At 39.1% G+C, this 26,342-nt stretch overlaps 1 protein-coding gene and 3 long non-coding RNA genes across 4 annotated transcripts in view; 1 reads left to right on the top strand and 3 right to left on the bottom strand.

Moving 5' to 3' along the window:
* Window positions 1–14,930, top strand: part of LOC116696768 (uncharacterized) — a 59,099-nt gene extending 44,169 nt beyond the window's left edge. Inside the window, exons 2-4 of the long non-coding RNA XR_004333824.1 lie at window positions 3,749–3,837; window positions 4,219–4,228; window positions 14,284–14,930. This is a non-coding gene — a long non-coding RNA (uncharacterized LOC116696768). The remainder of the gene's footprint in view (window positions 1–3,748; window positions 3,838–4,218; window positions 4,229–14,283) is intronic.
* Window positions 535–17,252, bottom strand: LOC116696772 (uncharacterized). Its single transcript, XR_004333828.1, has 3 exons — window positions 17,192–17,252; window positions 2,590–2,592; window positions 535–545 (listed from the first exon to the last, which is right to left on the bottom strand). It is a non-coding gene; the product is annotated as an uncharacterized LOC116696772 (long non-coding RNA).
* On the bottom strand, window positions 8,724–10,985 carry LOC116696767 (uncharacterized). The gene is made up of 3 exons (XR_004333823.1): window positions 10,975–10,985; window positions 9,486–9,490; window positions 8,724–8,904 (listed from the first exon to the last, which is right to left on the bottom strand). It is a non-coding gene; the product is annotated as an uncharacterized LOC116696767 (long non-coding RNA).
* Window positions 17,253–18,238: 986 nt separating the features above from the next.
* Window positions 18,239–19,148, bottom strand: LOC116697303 (histone H4-like). Its single transcript, XM_032528641.1, has 2 exons — window positions 19,097–19,148; window positions 18,239–18,546 (listed from the first exon to the last, which is right to left on the bottom strand). Exons 1-2 carry the CDS (start codon window positions 19,146–19,148, stop codon window positions 18,239–18,241), a joined length of 360 nt encoding a protein of 119 aa, XP_032384532.1.
* Window positions 19,149–26,342: the final 7,194 nt, after the last annotated feature.

Here is a 26,342-nt window from a genome sequence, read left to right as displayed (position 1 = left end):
TCTTGTGGGTGAGCGGTTTGCTGATGTCAACGTTGTGGATCGGGTGGCCCATGGTGGCGTTGGGGTTATGGTATGGGCAGGAGTATGTTGCAGTCAACGAACACAGGTGCATTTTATTGATGGCATTTTCAATGCACTGTGATGAGATCCTGGGGCCCATTTTTGTGCCATCCATCCACGACCATCACCTCATGTTGCAGCATGATAATGCACGGTCCCATGCTGCAAGGATCTGCACACCGTTCCTGGAAGCTGAAAACATCCCGGTTCTTGCATGGCCAGCATACTCACGGAAATGTGTGTATAGTATATTTGATTTATTATGCAGCTCTATGTCCCAACTATATCATGCCCAGTTTACATTTGAATCTCAAAGTGCACAGAAAACAGAAATTAGTTGAGGAATGTGAAAACACTTCTCTTGTAACAAACCTTTCACAGATACAAGTCAGTACAGTCAAGGTCAGAAATGTTACTCCCCTTTATTTCATTTCACAAAGAAAGAACTGCCTAAGAAAAATCTGTGTTTTTTGTGCACAGTTCATCTGAGTATGGGTCTTTGCAATACTAAGATAAACTTTGAAAGTCACTTTCAGTCGAGGCTACCTCCAAATGTATTTGAGGCTTGGCAGCAGAGTTCCCTGACAGGTTGTGCCCCCGCTGCCCTAGTTGCCGCTTGGCCCTTCTTTTCTCTGTATGGTGAAAGCACCGCTTACTACTGGCATGCCTGTGGAGAGGCTGTGTGTAGGGGGTGTGGGGTGGTGTTGGTGGTTATGTGTGTTGTGTGTGGGTTGGAAGGGCTTGGCCCAAAACCAATGAAACTGCACTTGTGACTTGCATTGGCTGTAATCACTTACTTTAATAAATCATAAAATCTCTCTGGTTTGAAGTCTTGATTGACTGACGACGGGCAAAGAAGGACAGAAATGCTCACACTGCTTTGACTCCATCTGTATCTCCAAGTCATATATTTTTGATGATTTTTAAGTAATTAATTTTAAGTAATTTGTACAATGCTATAAAATATGTCATGACACTCCAGTGACATGCTGATGACATTTTAAAGGGGAAATAAGTCCAATATATCCTTCAAAAGATGACAAAATAACTGTAATTCATCAGGGTTTGATGAGGCTGTTTATCCGGAGCAGTGAATAAAATATTTATTCAAAAGATTTCTAGATTCAGAATGGGGGGGGGGGTTGTTGACTGTTTAGAACAAACAACCCAATCACATTTTAACTCAATAATGGAGGAAGGCATTGTTAAACATTTCATCTAAACTAAAATAGAAGGTGACACAAAAACATTGTAACGGTATTTTACACTGTGAGATATTAACTCTTCTCCAGTTGTGATTATACAATTGGAACTTTACTTTTTGCTTAAATCACAAGGACAGCATCACTCAGGGGGATGGACTGAGGGTGGGGGTGTTGCTTAATATTCTTTTTCTGACACTCTCAACGCGCCCACACAGGATGATATGCTTGTCATGTGTGGGCGCTTGTTGACATGGCATCATGGATGTGCACATTGGTAGCAGGAAGGAAGAGAATATAAAAATGTTTGACAATGCCAAATCCTTTCTTTGTAGCAACCAGATTGTCTTACATTCGAGGTGTCTGAGCTTCATTCAAAAGAAGATAATTATTCATTTTGGCAACTGCTTCAGTTAAGTCCAGTAACATACAGTACACACGTCTACTGTATGTACACATGATTACGTTGTAATCATTGTTTAAGTAGTGAAGGTCATTTTTTTAGGAGTAAAAGACAGAAAATATAAAGCTACATCTGAGGATGAACTGTGGCTCTTTTTTCTGGTGAAAAGCCTCCACAGTACATTAGTTTACTGGTCAACATATTGATTGTCTTGTAATTAACATAATTTACTGCAGCACCGCATTCATGTTATCTGGCCAATTTTTGGTCATTAATGCAACCTCCACTAAGAAAATTAAAAAGGTGCAGTTAAGGGAAAAGCAGAGTGAACTGTGCCCAACACAGTTGCATACAGGCACAGAGTTGGCACCTGCTGGGATTGTCTGCGGGTCTGGACATGACCCTATCAAGAGTCTTTAGGAGATTAATTTCCCAGGCCTGTTTTCTAAGATAAAAAAATTGAGACGGATCTTCAAATGTGAGATGTGGAAAACAAATCTGAAAATAATATATATTTCAAAAGGATTAAATAAATCAGCACATTTCTCCGTTCCTTCTTTTGTCCTTTGTGTCAATCCAATATTTATAGAAAATAGACTGTTAGCCTTGTCAGAATGTATGAAGTTGCTGTAAGAATTTCCAGTGGTTGACATTGTCTATGCAAAATGAAGCTTAGGATTCCATGCATCCTAAGTAATTTATCCTCCAAAGAAATTTCAGTATTTATGGGATTCACCTTCGAAATGTAATGTGGCATGCAGGTAGAAAAAACATAGGAAATGAGAAATCCAGTGAGAAAAACAGTGAGGGAGAAGCAGGGAGACGAGGAGGGAGAGAAATCCAAATTGGGAGTCATAAAGTATGTAATCTCCACAGTCTGCTATCCAGACAGGTTTCCTGTGACCTCCACCGTCAGTGCCCTACGTCCTTCACATCTGACAAAGTTGGGAGGACACAGTGGAAATATCAGCCCTCCATATATGAATGCCCTCGTTATGCCCCTGTCAGGATAAGAGCATCTGTTAAATGACTGAATAGTAAATTGTGTGCTGAGGACAGCAGACTAGCAGGGCAGATAAAGGAGCTTTGTCTTAGTTACATTTCAGCAGGTAGCAGCATGGCTTAGACTGCCAACAGGTTTTGCTACTGTGCAAGCCTAATGGTGAATGACTGAGGGGAGGAGGGGGAGTTGCTGGAAGAAGACATGCGATTTTCCACTTGTCCAAGCAGTTTTTTCTGAAATCACTCGTGAGAATTTAAAAACGTGCATTATCTGTCAAAACGTACCAAATATTATTAAGATAATGGAGATTGCATGTCTTTGACAAGGCTGTGTTTCTAGCTTTTTTACAATATTGCACTTTAAATTGTTGTGGTTGTTCTAATATCAAACTGCGTCACTATTCACTGAGTCTTGAAAAGGTAACATTTCCCCCCAGAAAATGTAAAAAACTAGTTCTGATTGTCAGGGTGTTAGTGAATGGAGACCAGTTCATATTAAAAGCCCCCCCTGTAGAGTTTTTCTTGGAAACAACCAAAAGTTATTTTTTACATGCATTGTTACAAGAGTTCAAAAGGGTTGTACTTAGTGCCTTATAATCCATAGGTGTGTTTTGGGCGTACCATGCAATAAACCAATCAGAGAGTCATCTCCCATTCCCTTTAAAAGCCAGGCACATTTGTACCTTGGTACTTTGCTATTATGATGGCGGATTTGCACCGTAATATGTTTGTGGGCTGCTGCACTTCCTTGTGTGTGTACCAAGTATAGTTTACGTGTGCTGTGCATGATCTTAGGCGCATTTTACTAATGCGGTGTTGAAATAGCAATGAAATGCTGCATTACTGACTTCAGACTAGATTTTTGTTGGTCAATCACTTTCTGCTGCCACAAGATAGCAATATGCCAAGAATTCACCTGAACCCCCCCTCCCTGTAAGACCAGCACGCCCATGGGCTCAAAGATGGGCACAGGTGCATTTAGTAAATGCACAGTAAACATCACATTTGGAAGCAAGTTTTTACTTTTATTTCCCAACACATTCTCAACATTCAAACTTAAATTGATACTGTTTTTTGATAGGTCTGATGGATTGGTACCAAAGGGTCAATTTGCTGAGTTTTGGACTGGCTCAGCAAAACATTGTACTGCACCTTCATCATCAAGTCAAGGTAAGGCTTGTTATCAACTAGAATAACTCCATCCGTTATAAACTTTAATACTGGCAGAAAGAAAACATGCATTTCTAAAAAAAAAAAAAAAGATCCTTGGTGCATTTTTGATAAACAATGTAGCAGTGGTTCCAAATCCCAATATTGTTTGAAAATGCCTTTGCTATTTAGGAAGCTGGGCCTTTGTTGTAATTGTTTTAATTGCTATTGCGACTTAAACTTGCTTTTTTTAAATATTAAGTGAATAACTGAATTGCTTTCACATTATGTACCTCTTTTTTATACAATTATATAGCTGTGTTGGTAAATCTCAATAACAAATGATAATGATGAAGTATTGCTAAAATTCCATCTACCCTACCTGAAATGCTGGCCGTAAAGACATTGCCAGGTAAGATACAATCATACAATCATTTTTTTTTTTACTTCAGAGGATTGTTTGTTGGTAGTTGAACACCATCCAGAACAGTTTTCTTGCAGCTGACCAGAATTCTTGGCTCTTCCTTCAAACCTTCTATTTAAGGATTGCACCCCCTCCGAGCTATTGTACCACTGCCACTGTGCAAATCAATCACAGACCACGCTGTGGTTTATGTGTGTGTGTGTGTGTGTGTGTGTGTGTGTGTGTGCGTACTTGCACATTTGTGAAGGGGTGTTTAGCTGATGCTATTTGAATGATTATGAGTCCTTAAACATCAAGCCTATTGCTAAATTGCCCTTGACAAGGAAATATGTTGTTAGCTTAGATAATATGCTGCACATTATTTTAGGCTATAGTGCTCTGCCAAAACGCAGGATTATTTGGAGCTTGCAGGGCGGTGGCAGCTGCACGCTTAGAGATACACAGAGCTGAAACGGGGAGCATCAATACCATTATGTTGCCAGCTATGGAGACAAGGAAGAAAAGTGTAGGTTATACCTACAGGCAAAAAGAAATGCCTTTTGGCACCTCAGCACATATAGCTTTTAGACATGCAACAATTTTATGCTAAAAAAAAAGCAGTAATTTTGGCCAGGTTGGATCAGTGGGTAGAGCAAGCGCACATATACTGAGAGGCGTATGCATCCATTCAGAGGTCCAGGGTTCGAATTCAACCTGAGATGATTTCCTGCATGTCTTCCCATTTCTCACCGAGCTGTCCTATCAATTAAAGGCGGAAAAGCCCAAAAATAATCTTAAAAAAAGAAGTATTTGCATAGCCTTAAATGAGCCATAATGTTACACTCTAGGGCTTTAAAAATAACTTTTATACAAGGTCCAGTAGCTACAAAGATTTGCTTTGTGCTTTCATGTGGTCCAATATTGAGTTCTCCAGTTCAATTTCCCACTAAATCTGAGAAAACACACTTTTTTCTTCAGCCTGGTGAGTTCATATCAAAAGCAGTGGGAGGACAATGTAAAATAATTTTTTTGCCAATAAATATCAGACATCATTATTAAAATTAATTTGGAAATAATATACAAGAATGTCTTTGTGAGTACTTTTATTATACTATGAACCACTCTCATTGTTGGGTTTATACATAATGTATCTCAATAATTCATTGATCAAGGCATGGAATAATGTAATAAAATGCACACTTGTTTGCATTTGCTTAAATAGTACCTGCATGAATGCTTGAAACAGTTTGCACATATTGTATGTGCTTTCATGTTGTTTTGCCAGTCATTTCAAATTCCCGAACATTTAAATCAGTTGTATCACTTCAATTCTGTGGAGGCTTACTAAGTAGTATGTCATTCTAAACAAGGCTTTTAGATAAAGCAGTTGATATGTGCTAATATCTATTGTCTTCTATAGTTTCCTTTCATCGACTTTACAGTATATGGGAATGTTTGTCGTAGAAATTGACTGCAACATAAATCATTCACACATCCCACCATATAACATCTCCATGAACACAGATGCATTTGATATTAGGGATTCTCTCCATGTGTCAGTCTCATATAACGCGACAGTAAAAACAAAAAAAACACAATCAATAAAAACACCTGCTGACACACATGCACCATAAAAGCATCTTGAGAGGATGCATGTTTCACAGTAAATCAAATGTCTTTCAACAAAACTGTCAGGGCCGTAGAGTTCAAGTGAATCACTAGTGTATGTAAGGACTGGAACGATGCTACAGGCAAAAATAATGAACTCAGTAAAGATTTTTTTTTATAAGTTATAGTACGGAAATTAGATTGAAACAAGATGCTGAACTAGATTTCAAATAGTATCATAATTGCTAGGGCTGTGGTCGATTAAAGACATTCTGAGTTGACAAATATTAATTTTGTCGATTAATCGACTAAAAGGGGTCAGCCCTGATAATTGCATATTAATAAGCCCTATATAAACATATTGTGTGCTGTTAGCTTGTTATCATCCAGAGGAAATGGTGTTTGGAATAATTAAAACACAACAAAATATATTGCTGATTGTTTTTCTGCCTATCAATTTATTGACTTATTGTTTCACCTGTATGTGATAGCATCATCATCATTGTCATTATTATTATTATTAATTAACATTATTATTATTATTATTATTATTATTATTGTTATTATTATTGATGCATTACACAAGGAACAACATTAACATGCAGCTTATATGTTAGCTGGATGTTAATGCTGTTGCTTGTTGAGGTAATATTAACTACTTTAAACTAGCCAATAGTGCATAACCTATAACAATAGATAGATAGATAGATAGATAGCTAGATAGATAGCTAGATAGATAGATAGATAGATAGATAGATAGATAGATAGATAGATAGATAGATAGATAAGATACTGTAAATCTTAGCCAGCAAAGTAGTAAGTAACTATACCTGTTAAAAAACTGTAGTGGTGTAAAGCACACAATAGCCACCTTAAAAAAGGAGTAAAGTACAATTGCCTAAATTCATACTTAATGTAGCATTAAACATATTTTTGAAAACGTGTTTTTTTATGACATGCATGTCAGCATTATAAATAGAAGAAGTGGCGTTACAGCAAATCTAGAATATTAGGCTGCCAATACTAGAAAGGAATTAACTCATGCCATGCTGAACTGTAAAGTCTTTCTTTAAAACTTACACTAAATGTGCCCATAACCTTACATCTGGATATCATCATGGATGGATGTCAAAGAGGAGAGTCTGGAATGCTAGTGGAGCATGTGTACCAATTATACCAGTTAGTGTTTTGTGGAAAACTGTACAAATAGATGTCCAAAAGATGACAATAAATAAATGGGAACACAGCAGCTGGGACCATTCCGACATCTGAGGCTTGCCATGGGTAAGACCGTGTCTGCAGGACTAACACAACAGATGCGTTTCTACACCACCTGGTTGATGCATCCTACAAACTACATCATTTAATCACTGACCCTTTGGCTCTGTGAGAGAAAGAAAGAGAGTGAGAGAGAAAGAGAGAGAGAGGGTTGGGACTGCAATAAAAGAATTCAGAATTCATCTAAATCCATGAGATGTCATATAAAGCTTTAATTTTAGAATCCTCATGTAGCAAAATGTACCAAATGTCTTGCATAACTTTGCCTTTTGTGTCTACTGGATGCTAATTACTGTTTTTATTCTTCCCTAAAAAGCATTAAGTATCATATGAGAAGTGGGACACAATCTCATCCATCATGATCAATGTCTCCATGTGTCTGTCATATCAGCTTTATGGTGTTTTTTGCCTCCAACATCGCATTCCAGGCACCTAACTCTAACATTTACCTTAAACATAACTATTGCCGAGCTGCCTGGAAGGAGAATTTGGGGGCAAAAAACACCAAACGCCGTCATATCATTGGACATCCAAAACATACTCTACTTGCAGTTCCCAATGATGCAGAAAATAAGGCCAGAACATGGTCTGAACATTAAGGAATATAAAAGTGAATTGGAAAGCCAAATAAAACAATAAACATCAACAAAATAGACAGCACATGTAATGGATTGTGTACAACAACCCCTTCAGGCGGACAACACACTCCATGCTGCATTTCTGGTCAGATCTTATTGGATTGTAAATCTCATTATATTTCTACAAACTACGCAAGTTTGATTACATTTGAGTAAACCACAACTTGAGAGGGGGTTTGACATACTGTCTTGTCTGTAAGATTAAAGAAGAAGTGGTACAAAAATGACGTCAAACAGTCACATAACTAAATCCTCTAATAGCACTGAGAGTCAAATGCTTTGGCAGCGAGTTTTGGATGGCTGAGGTCTGGAGAAGATTATTTTTGCTATGTGGATTGACAGCTAGCTTGTGAGCAAGAAAAAAGCTACTGGCACTGTCGATAAAGTGGCTAGAGTGACCCCACCACATAAACCCTACCATTCCTTCCAGACCCCACATGTCATTTTGATACACATGAGCGGTATTTTAGATGGAGTTTTATTTTATTCTTTTAGAGCTCTATCTAAAAACGTATGAGTAAAGAATCTGGAGCAAATTGCTAGCACACTTGGAGATAATTAAATAATAATCAATTAAAATTAAAATTAATTTTTTTTAACTGTTACAAAACTAGGTAGTTTACTCAATAATTTACTACATTATTGTAAATACAGAATCAGCTGTACCCTTGAAATCATGTCCTCTACCTTTCCTAAGAAAGATGCATTTTTTACAGCAATGAAGTTTAGTAATGAAGATTACCTCAGTTTCTGGGTCAGGCTACCTATACAGTGTTACTGTATAGGTAGCCTGGGAAAACCCTGACCAACTCTGCAAGTCTGTCTGGCCCATTCAAGCCCATTTTCAATTTTTCCAAATCGAGGGATCAATCACCACCATTGGGGGGGGGGGGTTACACTATGATGATAGCGCAGCAATGGCAAGCAGCTTTTTGTTTACATTACAACATGACGGCCACTTGTTATTCTCCAATGCCACTGAAGCGCAGCAACCCGTTGATGCCGCTGTCGCTGCTACGTCACCTGGATCGTTAGTCGGATTGGTTGAAGGACTATCCAATTGTGCTCAGAGATGACGCCCTTTGGAAATGGGCTGTCAATGAACCTTCCCCAGACCCACTCTCAGTTACAACTGAGAAGGGTCTGGTGTCAACCAGGCTACTGTATAGGTGCATGTCCTTGTAAATAAAACAACATAATGCTACAGTAACTGGAAAAAACTTGGGCTTGTTAGAAGTAGCATTAGCTGATAACGCTAGCTTGTCTTGTGTCGACTGCTGCTCTTGGTAACTCAACTGTCAGCGCACACATTGCATGATGCAAGATCAAGATCATGATGACACATCATTGTTATTACAAAAAATAAACTACAGGATAAATAAGCAAAAGTAGAAAATAAAAGAAGACAAAGCTGCTCTGTGACAAAGCTAAAAAGAGAACTGAACAGAAACCCAAAGTATATGGGTGGGGCATATTGGTGGATGCTGTTGCATAACTGTCTCTAACAAAGTTTTTCATGTTCTAAATGCAACCAATTTGAGTTGGCTAATACGTTTTAGGATGTACTGCAACATCCTAAACATCCTACTGCAACATGAATTTCCAATGCAGGAAGTAATGTAATGCCATTTTTATATTATTAGACAGTGCACAAACAACTGACAGAGGGACCTGAGACATGTATAAGTACAAATATGAACATAATACAATAAAGACAAATAAAAGGAATGACAGAATCTAACACATTCTACAACACAGCTGCTGATTAAACAAACAAGTTATATTATTGATATAATGTAATTCATCACATAAAATCACTTTGTTTAAGTGTCAGAGATAGAGACATAAGATTTGACAGACAACATGAATCTGTAATGATGATGAATCCATTGTATTTGCAACTTTATATGTATGTATACCTGTCTGCACTGATGTACACTGTATACTGTATATAATCCACTAGAGGATTAGGACCCTATGGAAAGGTTATTGTACAATCCATCCATATGGCTGTTGGAGGCAAAGCAGATTTAATCACACATTTTGGCTCATAATCTCATCATCAACTGGGCATGGTGTCTGGATGTTTTTTTTGTTGCAATGTAGCCGTTACTCAAATGAGGCCAGTGCGATCAGTCCTGACAGATTTAGAGCATGTTACAAGCCCTGTTTGTCACAGGCTGTACCTGCCACTCATCTAGCAACAGAGACAAAAGAATAGGAGAAAGAAAAAAAACACCATTTTGTCATTTTCCATTTAAATATCTTAAGGTAACCTGAAAAGAAGTAATTTTAGGGCCCCGTGGGGCTTAAATGGTCTGCCTTGATTTTGTTGAAAAGCACCGCGACCCACACAAAAATACTGTACTAATTCCATACTTTCTGCTAATTGCTTTTAATTCTCCACCCAAACTTTTACATAGTTCAAGACTGAAATTTGAATGATAGCCTTGTTTAATCTGAAGGATCGGCAAAGTTACATTGTTACGTAATCAAAATGGATCTGTTTTTGTTGGATGAGATTTGTAACATTTTTTAAAAAGATTGTCATTATTAATGAAATTTTTCTTCATGCAGATGTACATTTTGGAGAATTAGTACAAACACCTGCATTTCCCTGTTGTGATGGGTTACTATACCATGTTGTCACCAAGTCCTGCATTACTGTTTGGCTCATATAATTGAACACAAGGCAGAAGCCATGCCAGATGATGAAGAGCTTATTTTCCATGCTTCTGTACACCTGCATCCTACCGTCTAAATAAATCTAAATGAAACCTTTTAAAGTCGTCACATCACAATTTTAAGTCCTTTGACCCAAAGTAGGTCAATCATTCCTGACAAAACCACAAAAATTGGACTCTTTCATCCTCTCTTGATTGCCTTATTTGAACAGACAGGGATTGACTCGGCAGGTAAAGATTTCAGTGCTTAAAAAATAGCAGGTTTGAAAATGTGCTTCCAAGCCTATTCAGCTTCAAGGTGAGACTTTGGATGGTAAATAGTTACAGTTTAAAAAAAGAAAAGCCTGTTTCTTTTATGCAACATAATGATCTGGCCATGATGACAGAAACAGTTGAGAAAAAACATTGTTTGTGCTTTGACATTTGACATTAGCCATGACAAGTCACATTATACTCATGTTTAATCATATGGAAATAATCAATTTACTATTTTTAACAGAATTTGTATAATCATGTTAGCCTGGATGCTAGCCAAACTTAGCTCCACCCACAACATTTGAGGTTGGAAAGTTTGGTCTGGACTTGATCCGTTGGGGATCCGTTACGCTCGAACCAGAGCTGTTTGGACCAACAAAATTGTCAGGGCGGGCTTTATACACTGATGGACAGACAACCAACAGTAGCGTAATCAACCACGTCACCAAAGAGCGCTTGGGTTGAATTTGTTTACAACAATGATGGCTGCCATTGGAGAATTGAGATGTGGATATTCCTCCATTGCGCCTGGTATAGAAGATATTGACAGTGCATTCATTTTAAAAGAGAAAAAGAGAACCGCAATCAAGGCATTTGTTGATTGGAAAGATGTTTTTGCCGTCCGTCCTACGGGATTTGGCAAAAGTTCAACATACATCACATACTCCGTTGCTCTGATTGGTTGTAGGTCTATCCAAGTGAGTGCAGAGGCATTTTCTTTCCTGGTTGGGTTGAAACACGCCCCGTAATCAAAACCCAATGGAGCAGTACCAGACTCATGTTCTGACTAGAATCTGACCATGACGATGTCATGCCATAACCATGTAGGATAATGGTAAAAAAATTTTTTGTTTTGTTGTAATTTTTGTTTCGGTGACACGATAGCTCTAATTAACAATTTAAGAATTTGTGTTTTAAACCTCCACGCCAGTGTACAGGAAGTATAGGGGAAGAGAACAGAGGGTGAAGCCCTCAATTTCTGAAATTCTCTCCACATAATCACCTGCAACGGGATTAGTTCAGGGGCTCAGGGCCTGCCACTAGGTCCTAAATATGTTTGCCAAAAGCCCCAGCTGGCCTTCCCCATTATTTGGACCAGGTACTGCAAAGTCCCCCCACCCCCAAGAGCATGCCATGCCTCCATGCTTTTCAGCATCCTCTCATCCGCCCATGCCCATCAACAACACTAGCTTCTCTCTGTCTCCTCCTTAATGTCTTCTTAAGCCAGAGCACCCACAATTTGTTTATCAGTGCTTGAGATCACTGCTGTAAGAAACAGCAAACGTACAGACACTCAGTCTGTTCCACTATAAACCCTGCTTTCACTCACTCTGCTCGTCATGTAACTGAGGTCAAGAGTGGCATTTTGCTGATTGAAGGCTTTAAAAAACTGCATGTTTGTATTTTGTAACTGACTGCTCTTAGCTAGCAAAGCAGTAAGCAAGCTAGCTAAGAGTTGCAAACACAGCTAGAGGGTCCAGGCAAGTTGCAAATTAAGCACATTTGAGAAAAACATGAACAGGACATTTCTGAAAAGATTATACTGTATATTTCATACTGAGATGCATGAATTTTAAGGACAGATTGTATTAACTATCACTTAATTTCTGCTTTTTCCCTCATTGGAACAATCTTTGTGGACACCAGTCCAGACATTTTATGGTTGGCACTATGCAAAGTGCATTGTGCACTGAACATATCACACCTTGCCATTGTGCCAAGTTCAAATGACTTTAATCTGTTTGCTGCTACCCTTTCAAAGCATGCCAAATCAAATAACGGTTTACCAAAAACCTTAAAAAATGGAACCGGCTTCCTGTGTGCTGTTAGTCTCATTTTTAATAGTCTCATTTTTAAATAACTGTGTATTGGCTTTTCTTGAGTTTTGAATCTAACGGTTTATATAAATTATAGGGGTGCATGATTAAGAAAATGTCACAATTCGATTCAATATAGATTTTTAGGCTCAAGATTCGATTAAAAAATAATTCTCAATAAAAAAAAACATTCACAATAAGTAAATCTAGTTACTTTTCCCATCTTATAGTATACACGGCAATAAAAAACAGAACAAAATGTGAATCATGACTGAGTTGATTTTTTTGCACACCCTTGATAAATTGTAAAATTACATGATGATGCATAGGTTTTGAACTACAGTGGCTGAAGTGCAAATCCGCACAACACGACAACAAATCACACATGGATGTTTAAAGTTGCTACGGCAACAAGTGACAGCTCCCGCTAGTATAGTAAGCTCTATGGTCCGACCAATCACTTAAATTGTTACATATAGGCAGCTCCAAACAAAATCAACAATTACCATCCACAGTCATATCCCTTTGGACCTTTAGCTAATGTTAGTAGACTTTTTCCTGCAAAGAGAAAGTTTTGGCAACCCCAAGAAGGTAATTAGACAGAGCTAAAAGAAAAAGCACAAGCAAAGCCAGAAGCCGCTGCTGACGCCTGAGCTCCGACTGCTGTCTGTCCGTGCAGCAGACTGCACTGCCATCTATCAGTATTAAAATGAGACATAACCTGTGAAAACGTCTCATAGTCGCGTTAAATGTAGTCCAATTTTTCAACTTAACTCATTTTTTTTTGTGTGTCATTTGCTGTTGTGTTGTGTCATTTGCTGTCGTGTTGTGTGATTTTTTGTTATGTTGTGCGATTTGCTGTCATGGTTTGCAGGGCCAACATAGTTGGATTGAGCTCCCGGCACCTAACCCAACTGGTGAGAGCAGCTCAGACCGCTTATCATGTGGAGACAGCTTGAGACTGGGGAGGGAGAGTCTAAGGCTGAGTGTGTCTGAGGCTTAGGAGGGAGGAGTGGGAAATGATATGACAGGGCAGCCTGTCTTAATCACAGGTAATCACTGTATGAAAGCAATGCACAGTTATTTTCATATCAATAATTATAAAAAGTTAATATATATTCATCGTTCTTGCTGTTGTGTTTTTGTTGCGTCCCCCTCCCTGTATTTCCTGTTTGTTTTGGTGTGGAAACATTTGGTAGCAGGGAGAGATTGTGGAGGAGGTGCACTGTGCCTTCTTCAGTATGTGTTTTCTGTATAATGTCATCTGCTCCAATGTTTAGCTCTTTTACTAAAATAAGAAAAAAAATGTGATTGCAAAAAAAAGTGAATGTATATTCACTCCATAATACGTTGTTGAGAAAAGTGGTAACTCCTCCTTTATAAATGTGTAAATCATTAGCTACTGTTAAATGTGCTTAAGCAAATATCTGTGTGAAGATAAAGGGGATATATGCACTTTGCATCAATACCTTTATTTTTGTGGAAAATAAACAGACAGAGAATATGGTTTTGTTTATTCAAAACACTCTTAATTACCAAACTTTAACCAACATTTGGCCCTGGAGTAAACGGATGAGGTGAACTGTTGTATCTGTAAATGGAGTTAAAATGAGACTAACCAAGACTGACAAAATAAATATTAAATTTATGACAGTATTTTTGAACATTCATTGAAATGGAGCGCAGCATAGCGCAGCACAGACATGTAGATCGATCTTAGGTCAAGCATAAAAGATTGAGATTCTAACACCTTACAATCCTGATAATCTTTCGATGCTCCTCAGCCCGGAAGCACTAGGGAAAGATGAAAGCGTCCTGCTGTTGCTTATCCCCTCCCAGCATGGCCACTGCACTGATCAGAGGAGGAGGACACAGGTGGAGACCTGGAACAGTGTCATCATCAGTGCTCAAACAGAAAAGAAACAGTTTGGCCCAGGCTCCGGGAGCTGGATTTAGCCAAGGTGGGAAATGCCAGCCAAATGCCTTTTTGCCCCTCTCACAATATCAGGGGCTGTTCTGCGGATGGAGAGTAGGCTAATATTGAATAGGCAGGCCAGACAAATAAGAGCAAAGTGTACTTAGCCACCTGTGGACCAGCTGGAGAAAAGATGGACATAAGATGGCATGGCGTCCTCAGAGATTCAGCCTGATGAACAAAATGAATGAAAACAACAGAAGCACTGGACCTGCTGCCACACAGAAAATTATACAGACTCTTTATTTGAATTACTAATGAATAATTGTGCCACAGTACTTGCAGATATCTGCGACTTGATGAACAGTGTGTGTTGAGTTGCTTATAATGTATTGGTTAAAATAAATCCGACCGTTATTGTTTGTCACTTGGAGATTGAACCACGACTATGTATCTAACAAGTAGTGCTAAGTTGGTTCCTTGCATCAGGTTTTTTGTTTAAGCTCATTTATTAATATTTCCCCTCATCTTGTGCATATCTCCATGCAATTTGCAGGAAGGCTTCCTAGTAATCAATAATCAGTCTGGGGCTGAAATGATTACTTGAGTAATAAAAATAGTAAAATTCAAAATCTGTGCCTTGAGGCTTTATTTTCATTATGAAAGTAGTGATCCTGTTTTATTGATTCAAGTTGAAAATTAAGTGTTGGAAAAGGGTGGAGTCTGACGAGAAACAATTTAAATTATTGAGCCATATTTCTGGTTTAAAAGTAGCTGTGCGGCATTAGCCGCTCGCCAATGAATAGTTTAGCTCCTGCTAGCCCTTTAGGTTAGTTACCACAGATGCACCATTAGCAAAATTACAATAATATATGTAACTCGCAGACTAATTGAATTTCATGATAAATCCACATATAGGCTCCATGCTGTCCCATGGCATGTGCTTTAAGTCTTTCTTGCTGACTTTTTAAGCCCTTTGTGATCCCTCTATGCTCTAGGAAAAATCCCAAATATTGTGCTGAGAATTAGTGGAAAGGGATGATAAGACACCACTGTGTGTTAAAGCAAGAAGGTGGCCCTTTATGATGCATGAAAGAAGAAGCAGTGGGAGAGCTACAAGCAGCAGTCATCTTAGTCCTTCCACTCAAGTAGAAGAACTGGAACCGCAGTGCTTCTAAGCGATAAAGTCTATATTCTGTGCAAACTTTGGCTAAGAATGGACAATATGATCATTTTGATAGACTCAGCTTTTTGTGGCACAGGTGTTTATCAACTCTTTTTCTAAATCAGAGCGGTTGCATAAAATTGAGCTGTGGTCATAAACCTCGCTGTAGTCACAGCAAAGCGTGGTTTGACAGATTGGTAAAGTAAGGTTTACGTCTGCCAACAAGCAAACTTATACAATGGAAGCTGTTTTTTGGTTCAGGTCATGGTTCACGCAGTGAATTCACTTGAGTACCGTAATAAGTGTTATCAACACCGTATGGCATTCTGACATGTTATACAGTATATCTGACATTCTTATAATGAGAAATACATCATACAGTTTATATAATTTTCCATCATAATTAAAAAAAAATCTAATAAGTGGTAATTTCCTTTCAGAAATTAGGATGTGACTGTTCTATTACTTTAATAACGTTTCCCAAACCATTTAATCACTGATAATTCGTTCACACTTACGCACTATATCCAATTGTCTGTTCTACACTGACATCAGTCTACCCTGTGCCCCATGTTAGCACTGATCAGTATTAATCTAATCAATTATAGAATCATTTGACAAGCCAAAGGCTAAGCAAATCTTATACTAACTGAGCTCTGTAAAACATGCCATGCATTGTAATGAGAGTACTTGATAATATCCTCCAGCCAGAGCCATTTGCGTGGCAACAAGAGCAGTTGATTTGAGATATTAGGCATTCAAATACCAGAAAACCCAGCATAGTTTTGTTGACAAGTGTACATTTCTGAAACTACAGGGGCATGCTACCCTGACAGCTGACTTTACCCAGCCTTAATGCACATGCTCAGAAACGTCATATCATTTGTAATATTGGCTGAGCTGTGATTGCATTCTGCATGATATTCTGCAGTTTATTAACCTATAGTTAAATAACTCCCCAGACTCTTGATCTAATAGAGAGGACACAGTGCTCTATCCCCAATGCTCCAATAACTGAAGAGTAAAGATAATTAGGGCCCAGTTAACAAGAGGAGATGCAAGTTCTCTTTTCCATGGTATAGTTCAATTATAATTTGCTCCCAGTGGATATACATGTTAGTCACCATGTATACCCAAGAGTCATCTAAAAACATTCCTTCTGCTTATATTGGATGACATTTCCACAGTAAGACAGGCTAATCCTTTGGATATTGCATGTCAATAACCACAACTCAAATGGAATCCTTCATTTAGCTTACACTTACAGCCACACCAGGAAAGGTTGGCACTTCTAATAAGGGGGTGTGGGGGGGGGGGGTATAAAATAAATGAAGTATAATAATGCCAATGCATAATGGATTAGCCCAGGTTTGTGAGATGAATATCAAGCAGGTTATCCAGTACACACAGGCCACCTGGGCTCTGTTACAACAGAGTTGTTAAGGTGGGAATAAGCCACTAGGTGAACGCCCACCCTGACACTCACTTTGATGCATGTGATATAGATAAATGAAGCATGCTAATGAGTTTTTTAGACAGGAAGGGATGATATGTAAGAACATGTCTCTGCTTGGATTAATTTTATAATAAAAGTAGAGTAGGCAGAACAAACCAGGCATCTCATTTATAAACGTGGCGTACGCACAAAATGGGGCTGAAAATGTGCGTACACCACTTCCCACACAAAGGGGCAACTGGCTGTTTCCAGAAGGAAATGACAGACAGCTAACTCTTTTATACAATATTATAATCTTCAACTTTAACACTTAGGCTTGTTTGGATATAATATATAGTTCTGTTAAATCGTATCATATACTGTTTTTCTGGTATATCAAGGCTGTCCCCGAGTTGTAATGCCTGCCATTTTGGACAGTATTATTAATGTAGGTAGTCTACACATCAGGTTTACCTACACTGTGTGAGAACAGGCCAAAATTATAATTCAATTTGCAGCAATTTACCAGTGTCTGAGAAGTTCTTTGCTTTTTCCCCGCCAGTTGTCATGTTTCGGCGTAACGGAAGTACAACTGCCAGGGTCCTTAACATACTGATCAGCATTCATGAGGTGCTTTGCATTAACTATTTATGAATAAAAATGGGTGTGTACAGTGCGAGATAAGAGGCAGATTCACATACGTACACTTGTCGTTTTAGAAATGAGACCCCTGAGTAGTAAATATGGCTCCCGACTAAATAAAATATGATTAGTCAAATAAAGTGAAGTAATCTTCAGACATAACATAGTATATATATATATATATATATATATATATATATATATATATAGTATATACTAAAATAATAATAATAAATAAATCAATTAAAATATTTGATCGCGATTGATTGCATGATTGTCCATACCTAACCCACAATTAATCGCAAATTTATTGCACATTTTTTTATCTGTTCTAAATGTGCTTTAAAAGGGACATTTTACAAGTGTTTAATCCTCAAGTGGTATTTGAGACTCAACGTACTCCGGTCGTACTGTAACTAAATTCACAGTAAATGAAAACAACCATCTGTAAGGACTTTGAAACTGAACTTGCCTAAGCTAACTAACTAAGCTGCTTTTTTATTGACCATTGCTTTAGTTAAAAATGTAAGTAGTAAAGCCTTTTGCTCAGAACAGGAAGACTTTCTTTAAATGTTATGGCTCTTAAATAAGCCTTTTATTTGTGAATCGGGTTAAACCTCTGAAGCCATACAGTGTGCGGCCCTGCCTCGTCAGTGCGTACACCACCTCCATGGCGATCACCTTCTTCCTCTTGGCGTGTTGGGTGACGCCATCAGGGACTGACGTCTCCTGGAAAACTTTCAGCACACCGCGGGTCTCCTCAAAGATGAGACCAGAGATGCGCTTCACTCTGCAGTGGTGAGCCAGGCGGCGGATGGCGGATTCTGTGTTCTTCTGGACGCTATCACGGAACACTTTACGGTTGTATAACGTAACTGCTGCAACACTTTCTGATTTCCACAACAACAGCGCAGACCAAGGCTTAAATTGTGCGTCAGAAAAATGAGTGGCATTAAAAGGAATTTGAGTTAACTTGTCGTTTATTGTTATATTTAATTTTTATATATATATATATGTATATAATTTGTAAAAAAAAAAAAATTTCATCTAAGAAAACCTGTTCTACATTGTGGTGGTTACACTGGAAAAACTGATTAGGTGGTGTCACAACATTGGTATTCTCAATGACCGCAGCCAAGATGTTCACATAAATACGCAGATGTTGAATGGGTGGAGGATGTCAGAGTGAAAAGTTGCTGTAGCTGGTGCCAAGATACACAACGTCTGGAAATAGACACAGGTACACATACCCGGCACTGACACAAGGTACTGGCACATGTTGAAGTGGACTTGGCACACAAGCTTGCGAACAGATGTTAATCCAGGACAGATAATTACATCAGTGAGTGAGCAGACATTTTCCCACTTAATTTCCGTCTTTTAAAAGTGTGACTACCCCCCAGAGGCACTTTATTAGAGAGATGCCCCTGGACCTGGTACCTGGGAAGAAGCCCAAAGCACCCCAGTGAGAGTCCTGATCACTGGGCTTCATTGTGACCTCGTCCTCAGTGGGAAGCCTGTCAGTGTCACTTCCAAAGTGAGAGGAGTTAAGTTGTCAGCCAATTGCATTTCTTTTCTGTTATTTATAAACATCTTCAGAATGCTCAAGCTAATTATAAAGAACAAAGACTTTAATAGGGTTTTAGAAAAAGAAACTGCTTTTAATTGTCAATTTTATTCTTTAGCAAGTACCAATTTCATAAACTCTATCTCTCTTATGAAGCGGTTTGAAGTAAAAAGCAATCTATTTTGATCTTGATTGCTTTTGCCTCTCTCCTTAGTTTACTGTAAAATGCTGTTTCTACTGCAACTTAACCTGCATTGCCTAGTTAATGAGTCATCCATGTCTCTACATGTTACCAATTTTCTTCCACTCATTGAGTTATCGATGTCTCTACATGGTTTTTCCACTTTTTTCATAGCCACTGTGTTATTTTGGGCCAACAGTCGGGCTTGATAGCGTGATAGAAAATTACTTTATTGTGCTCCACTTCAGTGTCAAATGATTCTTCATTATTGTCTATCTGGAAACCGGTAAGTAGGTTAAATGAGAACAGGCAAATTTATCAGCAGCTCTTGGTTCTAATTTAGCAACCCAGATCCACAATGGTACAGAGTTGAGCTACGGGACAATGGTTCTCTCCTGCCCAGGCCACAATAAATCTCACTTTAAATTAAGTTAGCATGTTCTGCTACATTGCTTAATGAGCTGCGCTAGTAAACAATATTGTGGTACTCTCCCTGATTGATTGGTGACAGCAGCTTTACTGCTTTCACAAGGGCCTCAAAAGGACACCGGGGGTTTCTTATGGCAAAGGCTTTTATCACTTACCCCTTGCAAACAAATGTGGGCACTTTGTTGCTTCAATACACAATAAAGCTGAGGGAGTATTCCTACAAAGGGTGACTTCAGGGGTATTATGATTGTGTACTGTATGTGCGTGTTTGATTGTGGTGTGTGCTTGTGTGCATAGTGCGTACACGCTTATGTGTGTAGGTAAGTGTAGAGGAAGGGCGCGGAACTGCATTAGGGAAATTTACAGTCCATAAGACATTAGATAATTCATGGTGTGAAACCGCGCGATAAATAAAAGTACAAGCGTAGGTAAATAGTCTGCAGCAATGAATGTCATACTTGAAAAAGACCTTCCAAAGACCTTTTTGCCTTTGACAAAGCAAGTGGGCACCAATAACTCCTCGCTACCTGCTACCTGTCTGAAATATAAGTGCCCATTTCTCACATTCTCTCCAGTCTTTTTCTAGGATGTAAAAATACCACATCCCAGAAATAAATATATTTTAAATTAGTAATATATATTTTAAATGTCAGCTACGAGTGCATTACTGAGTTTTCTAAGCTGTCTTTCTTGTATTGTCAGTCCCTGATTTGGTTTGTCTTGTTAGGGGAAATATACATTTCTCCATTACAGTGCTGTGTTTCTGTCTTTCTTGCTTTGGCACCTACTTTATGTAACTGGACAAAGTTTGAATTAAAACCATTGTGTGTGGTTTAATTAAATTCAGGGGCTTTTATTGTGTGGGAAATGAAGTGTGCAGGATTGAGCATTGTTGACATCCAAAAAGCGCTTTCTCATCGATCCTAAGGAGAACTTAGTTTAATGTCCTTGGAAAGTGCGGCAGGTAATCCATTGAGTTATCAAACTGTGAAGAGCCAGGGAATGCTGAGGCATATTGTGATTCCTATGGGAATTCTTGTTGCACCAAAGCTTTCACCACCACCAAACTATCCTCCATCTAAACTCCTGCATAGATTTTCAGTATTAATAGACAAGTCATTTCTTGTCTGACCTTCGATATTACAGCGCTTGAACTTTAGTGAAGGGGAAAAAGCGAATGTAAGGGAGAACTAGCTAAGGGTCCCCAAGGAATAAATTTGCCAGAACTTTCCGTTGACAGGAGGACATGAAAAAGAGACATGCCATACAGGAAACATGGTTAACACTTTCAATCATCTCTGGTGTGAAAGACAAATTGCCATGATAACACAAAGTTAAAAAAAAAAGAAAAATGCTTGAGGGCTTGTCTTCCTGTCACAAAAAACAAGCAATAGCACATGGTGAGGCAGTTCACATGTAATTCATATTGTGCCATTTTTGACATGTCCCTTCTGATAGTGTTAAAACCCTTGAGCTCAAATATGGGTGGCACTCAGCCGGGCAGTTTCTTGGCCTCAGATATGTGACAAATTAATAAATAATAAAAAAGGTGCATGTGACAGATGACGTCCAGCAATTGAGAATGAGCAAATATCCCTGGGCTTATTGGAAATAACTGTATGCTCCATATGTGTTCATTAACTCATCAGGGAGCAAGATGAGACCAGGCCAAACCAGGGGTCTCATTTAAAAACTTGGCGTATGCACAAAACAGGGCTGAAAATGTGGGTACGCCACTTCCCATGCAAAGGTTGTGATTTATAAAAAACAAACTTGACCAGAAAATGTGCGGTCCTTCACGCAGACTCTGACCCATGTGTAGGCACAATTTGGAGAGAATGGGAATTGGCGACGCAGATGGTGAGGTGGTGAACTGATGTCAGATTGCAGAAAGTAAATGTGGGAATAATGATTATTCTTAAGATTTTGAAGTATTTATGCCTCACACACATTTCTTCACTCCATATCATCCACATTACCATGAAGATTAAATCCAGCAGTGTTATTTGTGCTTGTACTGAGTGATCATTGTTCCATAAACACCTTGTAAAATCCAACTCAAATCTTAAATCAAAATTAGTTCTAAATATTTAATAGTTACGGAGCGCAGGTGGAGGAGATTGCCCACCTCTTTGGAAAACATGATATCATCAAATACCCTACCATTAGATAGCTGCAGAACATAGTGTAAATAAGTAAAAATATGTCTTTAAAACTTGCACAGTCTTTGCACTTAATGTCCTCGTTATCGGTCCGAGCTTTAATAGTGTTAAAAGACTTTTGTATTCGGGTTGGGGATACCACTAGTTGATACTGTGATTTTGGCGAGGTGTTAACAATCCCAATATGTTGTAAACTTATAAATACTGTGGTGACCCCCGTGCATAATGCTGCATGCTGCGGCAGGAGGACTACGCCAATGGAAGAAACAGGAGAGAAAGAGACTACAGGGGCCACGACGATGGCTGGTTAATATGCCGATTTAAATTCCTTAAAGCTGAGCTCTTGGACTTGTACTGAGTTGGGTCCAGTAGAGAGGGCAACATGCCGGATCCGTGCTATCCCGGTCCAATTACAGGTCCTCGTCACTCTGGGGGCTACCGGCTGTTTCCAGATGGAAATGACAGATAGCTAATTATTTTATTTTTTTTAAGATTATTTTTGGGGGCTTTTCCCTTTATTCGATAGTAACAGTGGATAGATAGGAAAGGGGAGAGAAAGAGAGGGGATGACAAGCAGCAAAGGGCCGCAGGTTGGGTTCGAAGCTGGGCCGCTGCCAAGGACTCAACGACATTGGGCACAGGCTCTTACTGGGTGATCTAGAGGCTGCCCGACAGCTAAGTGTTTTATATAAATAGTATATATAATCATCAACTTTATCACTAAGGCTTGTTTGGATATAATCTATAGTTCTGTTAAATCTTATCATATAGGTCTGGTATATCACAACTGTCCCTGAGTGCCGTTTTGGATGGTATTATTATTATAGGTAGTCTATACATCAGGTTTACCTACACTGTGTGAGAACAAGCTGACATTTTAATTCAATTTGCAGCAATTCACCAGTGTCTACGAAGTTTTTTGCTCTTTCCCCGCCATTCGTCATGATTTGGCGTAAAGAACAACTGCCATCCCATTAACATACTGTTCAGCATTCATGAAGTGCTTTTCATTGACTATTTATGGTTAAAAATGGGCGTGTACAGGGCGGGAGAAGAGGCTGATTCACGTACGCACACTTGTGGGCAATCTGTGGTTTATAAAGGGAACATTGCTTACAGTTTTACAAATCAGATTTTTTTGCCATATGTCATTTTTGGCTTTTGGGCGTACGTACACTTTTAGTAAGGATCCTACGGACAGTTTTATAAAGGAGAACCCTGGCACATTTCACAATAGTTTAGCAATGTCTGTGTGTACCACGGTCAGGAAGAGAAGAGCAAAAGACCGGGGCAGGAAGCTGATAGAATGAGGGAGTTCATTCATACGGGAGAGTGGAGGATATGAGCTGAAGGTATCTACAGCAGATTGTGCCTCACTGTCTCCAGGGTCAGAATTGAGTTTTCCTCCATCTTCTGCCCATCTCCCAAAATAATTCTAAGCTCAGCAACAACCTGGGTCAATTATGGGCAGACATTTCCCCTACTATTCTCCAGTGGCATGTAAGGAGGAATTAAAAATGTGTAATATCTGAGGAATCACACACCCGGACGCACTGACCTGATATGTGACATTCTGGATTCCCCTGCTTGGAACATTTGTTCTGGAAGACTAGTCAAGGAAAAGCCATGTTCAATAAAATTGCTTACACTGTCAGGAGGGGCTGAGCTGGAGGAAGAAGCAAGTTTGAACAATATTGTGTTATATACTCTGTTCACACTAGAAGATTTATTTTCCTCACAAATATTGGAAGAAAAAGGTGAAAAGTGTGTGAAGAAGCACTGAAAACAGATACGTGACAATGTCATTAAATGAATGACACCTAGCATGCAGACTGTTCTTGAGAAAAAAAGAATGAGAAACTTCGTCTGACAGTTGGAACACAAATTCATCTTTTCCAGGGAAGAGCAGGTTGTCTCTTTACGTGTATAGTTCAGTCTGCTCAGATCTAAGCATATACACGTAAAAGAAAAACATCTATGGATGCATTTGCTACCTTCAAATGTGGTGTACACAGGTGCACATTTACTATATCCCCAAACACATCAGCAGCCTGTTTTTATTGTCACTATACACATGTACACTGGCTAACTATATCACTACCATATCATGCAGATAAATGTCATACGCTCCCAATGTTTGTTGCATAACAAAGCATTATGGCACCTGATAAGGACACAATGTAAATTAGGCCTGTGGATCTGCTGTACTATAAGGGAGGCTGTCATATCCAAGTATTAAATGCAAATTATGCATTATCGCCAGGCACACTCCCTGTCCAGGAGAGTGATGCCTTTGTGTTCTCATGCAGCAGCAGAAGGTGCACAGCCTTCTGGGGGGGGGGGGGGGGGGGGGGGGGGGGGGGGGGACAGAAAGACAAGTCTTTGACAGAAAATTGCACTCACGACTGAAAGGGACTTGTCAATTGCTTGAACAATACCCGTCCCTCGCCCTGTAATTATGGGTTTCATTACACAACCATGCTCCTCTCTCATGCTGCCACTACACCTCTGTCTATCTCTGTGAATGTATGAACCCACAGGCAGACACAGGCAGGCATGCACACATGCATGGAGTGAGACACAGAGGATGGGAGACTAGCTCTAAACAGGATATATGACAGCACTTGCTTTTTTTGTAATCTTCTTAAGGAAATGTACGCATCAAAACAAAATGCAGTAAATCCTCAGGCTTGGCTTTTTGGCTTGTGGGAGAGAAACCGAACTGCAGTGAGTTGAAGGAATGCAAAGACACAGCAACAAAGAAAAGTCAAAAGAGATTTTAATCACAGATTGTGTTGGGTGCCTATAGAGAGTTGCATCTACAGACAGCAACAATGGGACTCAGAGCACTCAGTCTTTTTATTCATTTAAAAGCTCCTTGTATATGCAGTTGGGATGAACAGTGTTTGAACTCTCAGGAGGAGCATCCAAGTGATTTAGGAATATCTAATTTTGGGTTTGGGTTAAAAATACAACTTGTTTTCGCAGGTTATAATTAAAGAATATGTCTATGACTAAGTCTACGACTATGGTGGCATCTTTGTGTACACCTGTGTGGGCAATTGCACTCCTTTTGAAGCCGCTTACTGGAAGATCCAATGCCTAATGGAAACTATAGAAAGACATTGGAAATTGGTGGTTTGGTCACTTTCAAAAGCTGATATTGATTGTCTGTAAGTGCACACTGGCTGTGTGTGGATGTGACTGCAGAGGTTTTAAATAGAAACTTATTATGACTTGACATTCCACACAAATGTTTTTTTGTAATGGCTGTTGGCCATGTAACATTTATCCTTTTCACATTTGACAAAGGACCTCAACATTTTTCATACGCTCCCCCATATAATAATGGGACCCAGTGACATCAGGGCAGTCTACTCAATCTTTCATTCACTCTTTTTTTCTCACATGCATGTGCTATAATGCTTTGGTGGAGGCCATTCAGAGCTAATGAATGGATATATTTGAAAGGCTGGAGTAAGAAACAATTGAAGTCTTTCATGGGTTTTATGGATATGAGGCTAATTAATAAAAAATAGAAGCTGCATTGTCTCCCATTAGATCCAATCCTTAATTCACCAGGGTCCCAATCACCCTTTCACTGGCGCCTAACATTTGAAGTCAGTACCCTAGTCGATTATTGCATTTCAATTTAGCATATTAATTATAGCTGCTACAGAAGGGTAAGTTCTTTCTCTCTACGCGAGGTGAACCTGCTCCATGTTTTCCTCTCCTTATCTCTGGCCTCGTTTAGGGCATGTATATGTTGCATTGTTACTGTGGGATACAGTATGGTAATTTACCTCCCTGCACCCCAGACTGTCAGTGTAAATGAGTGGATAACTCTACTGAGGAGCTTCCACTGTTAATCCTTCTATAAAGACTAATAAGATCAATGAGGCCCCCCATGGGAGGTCAGGTGCTTCAAGGGATCCTTGGTGGTGTTGTAGGTGAACTTGACCTTTCAAAATGAAAGGTCTAAGGGGTCCCATGTGTGAGTGATTTAGAAAACTGTTCATAGGCAGTTTGCGGTCAGGTTATGATTGAACCATTGGCTGAATGAAATTTTTTTTAAAACTTGTACTCAGAACAGAATGGTAAAACAGAGAAAGCACTATTGCTTAATGTGATCTAACAGTTAGGGCTGTGACGTTATGGATTTTATCTTACATTGTTAAATAAAGAAATGTATCCCTGCAGTTTGGCAGTTTGCCATCAATGCCATGGCCCCTCCCCCCAAAAATATATACCGCTCCAAAACATAAAGGGAACACTTAAACAACACAATGTAACTCCAAGTAAATCACATTAATGTGAAATCAAACTGTCCACTTAGGAAGCAACACT

The sequence above is a fragment of the Etheostoma spectabile genome, chromosome 10 (assembly GCF_008692095.1).
Source record: "Etheostoma spectabile isolate EspeVRDwgs_2016 chromosome 10, UIUC_Espe_1.0, whole genome shotgun sequence".
NCBI classification, from domain to species: domain Eukaryota; kingdom Metazoa; phylum Chordata; class Actinopteri; order Perciformes; family Percidae; genus Etheostoma; species Etheostoma spectabile.
This window is presented reverse-complemented; position numbering and strand designations above follow the sequence as displayed.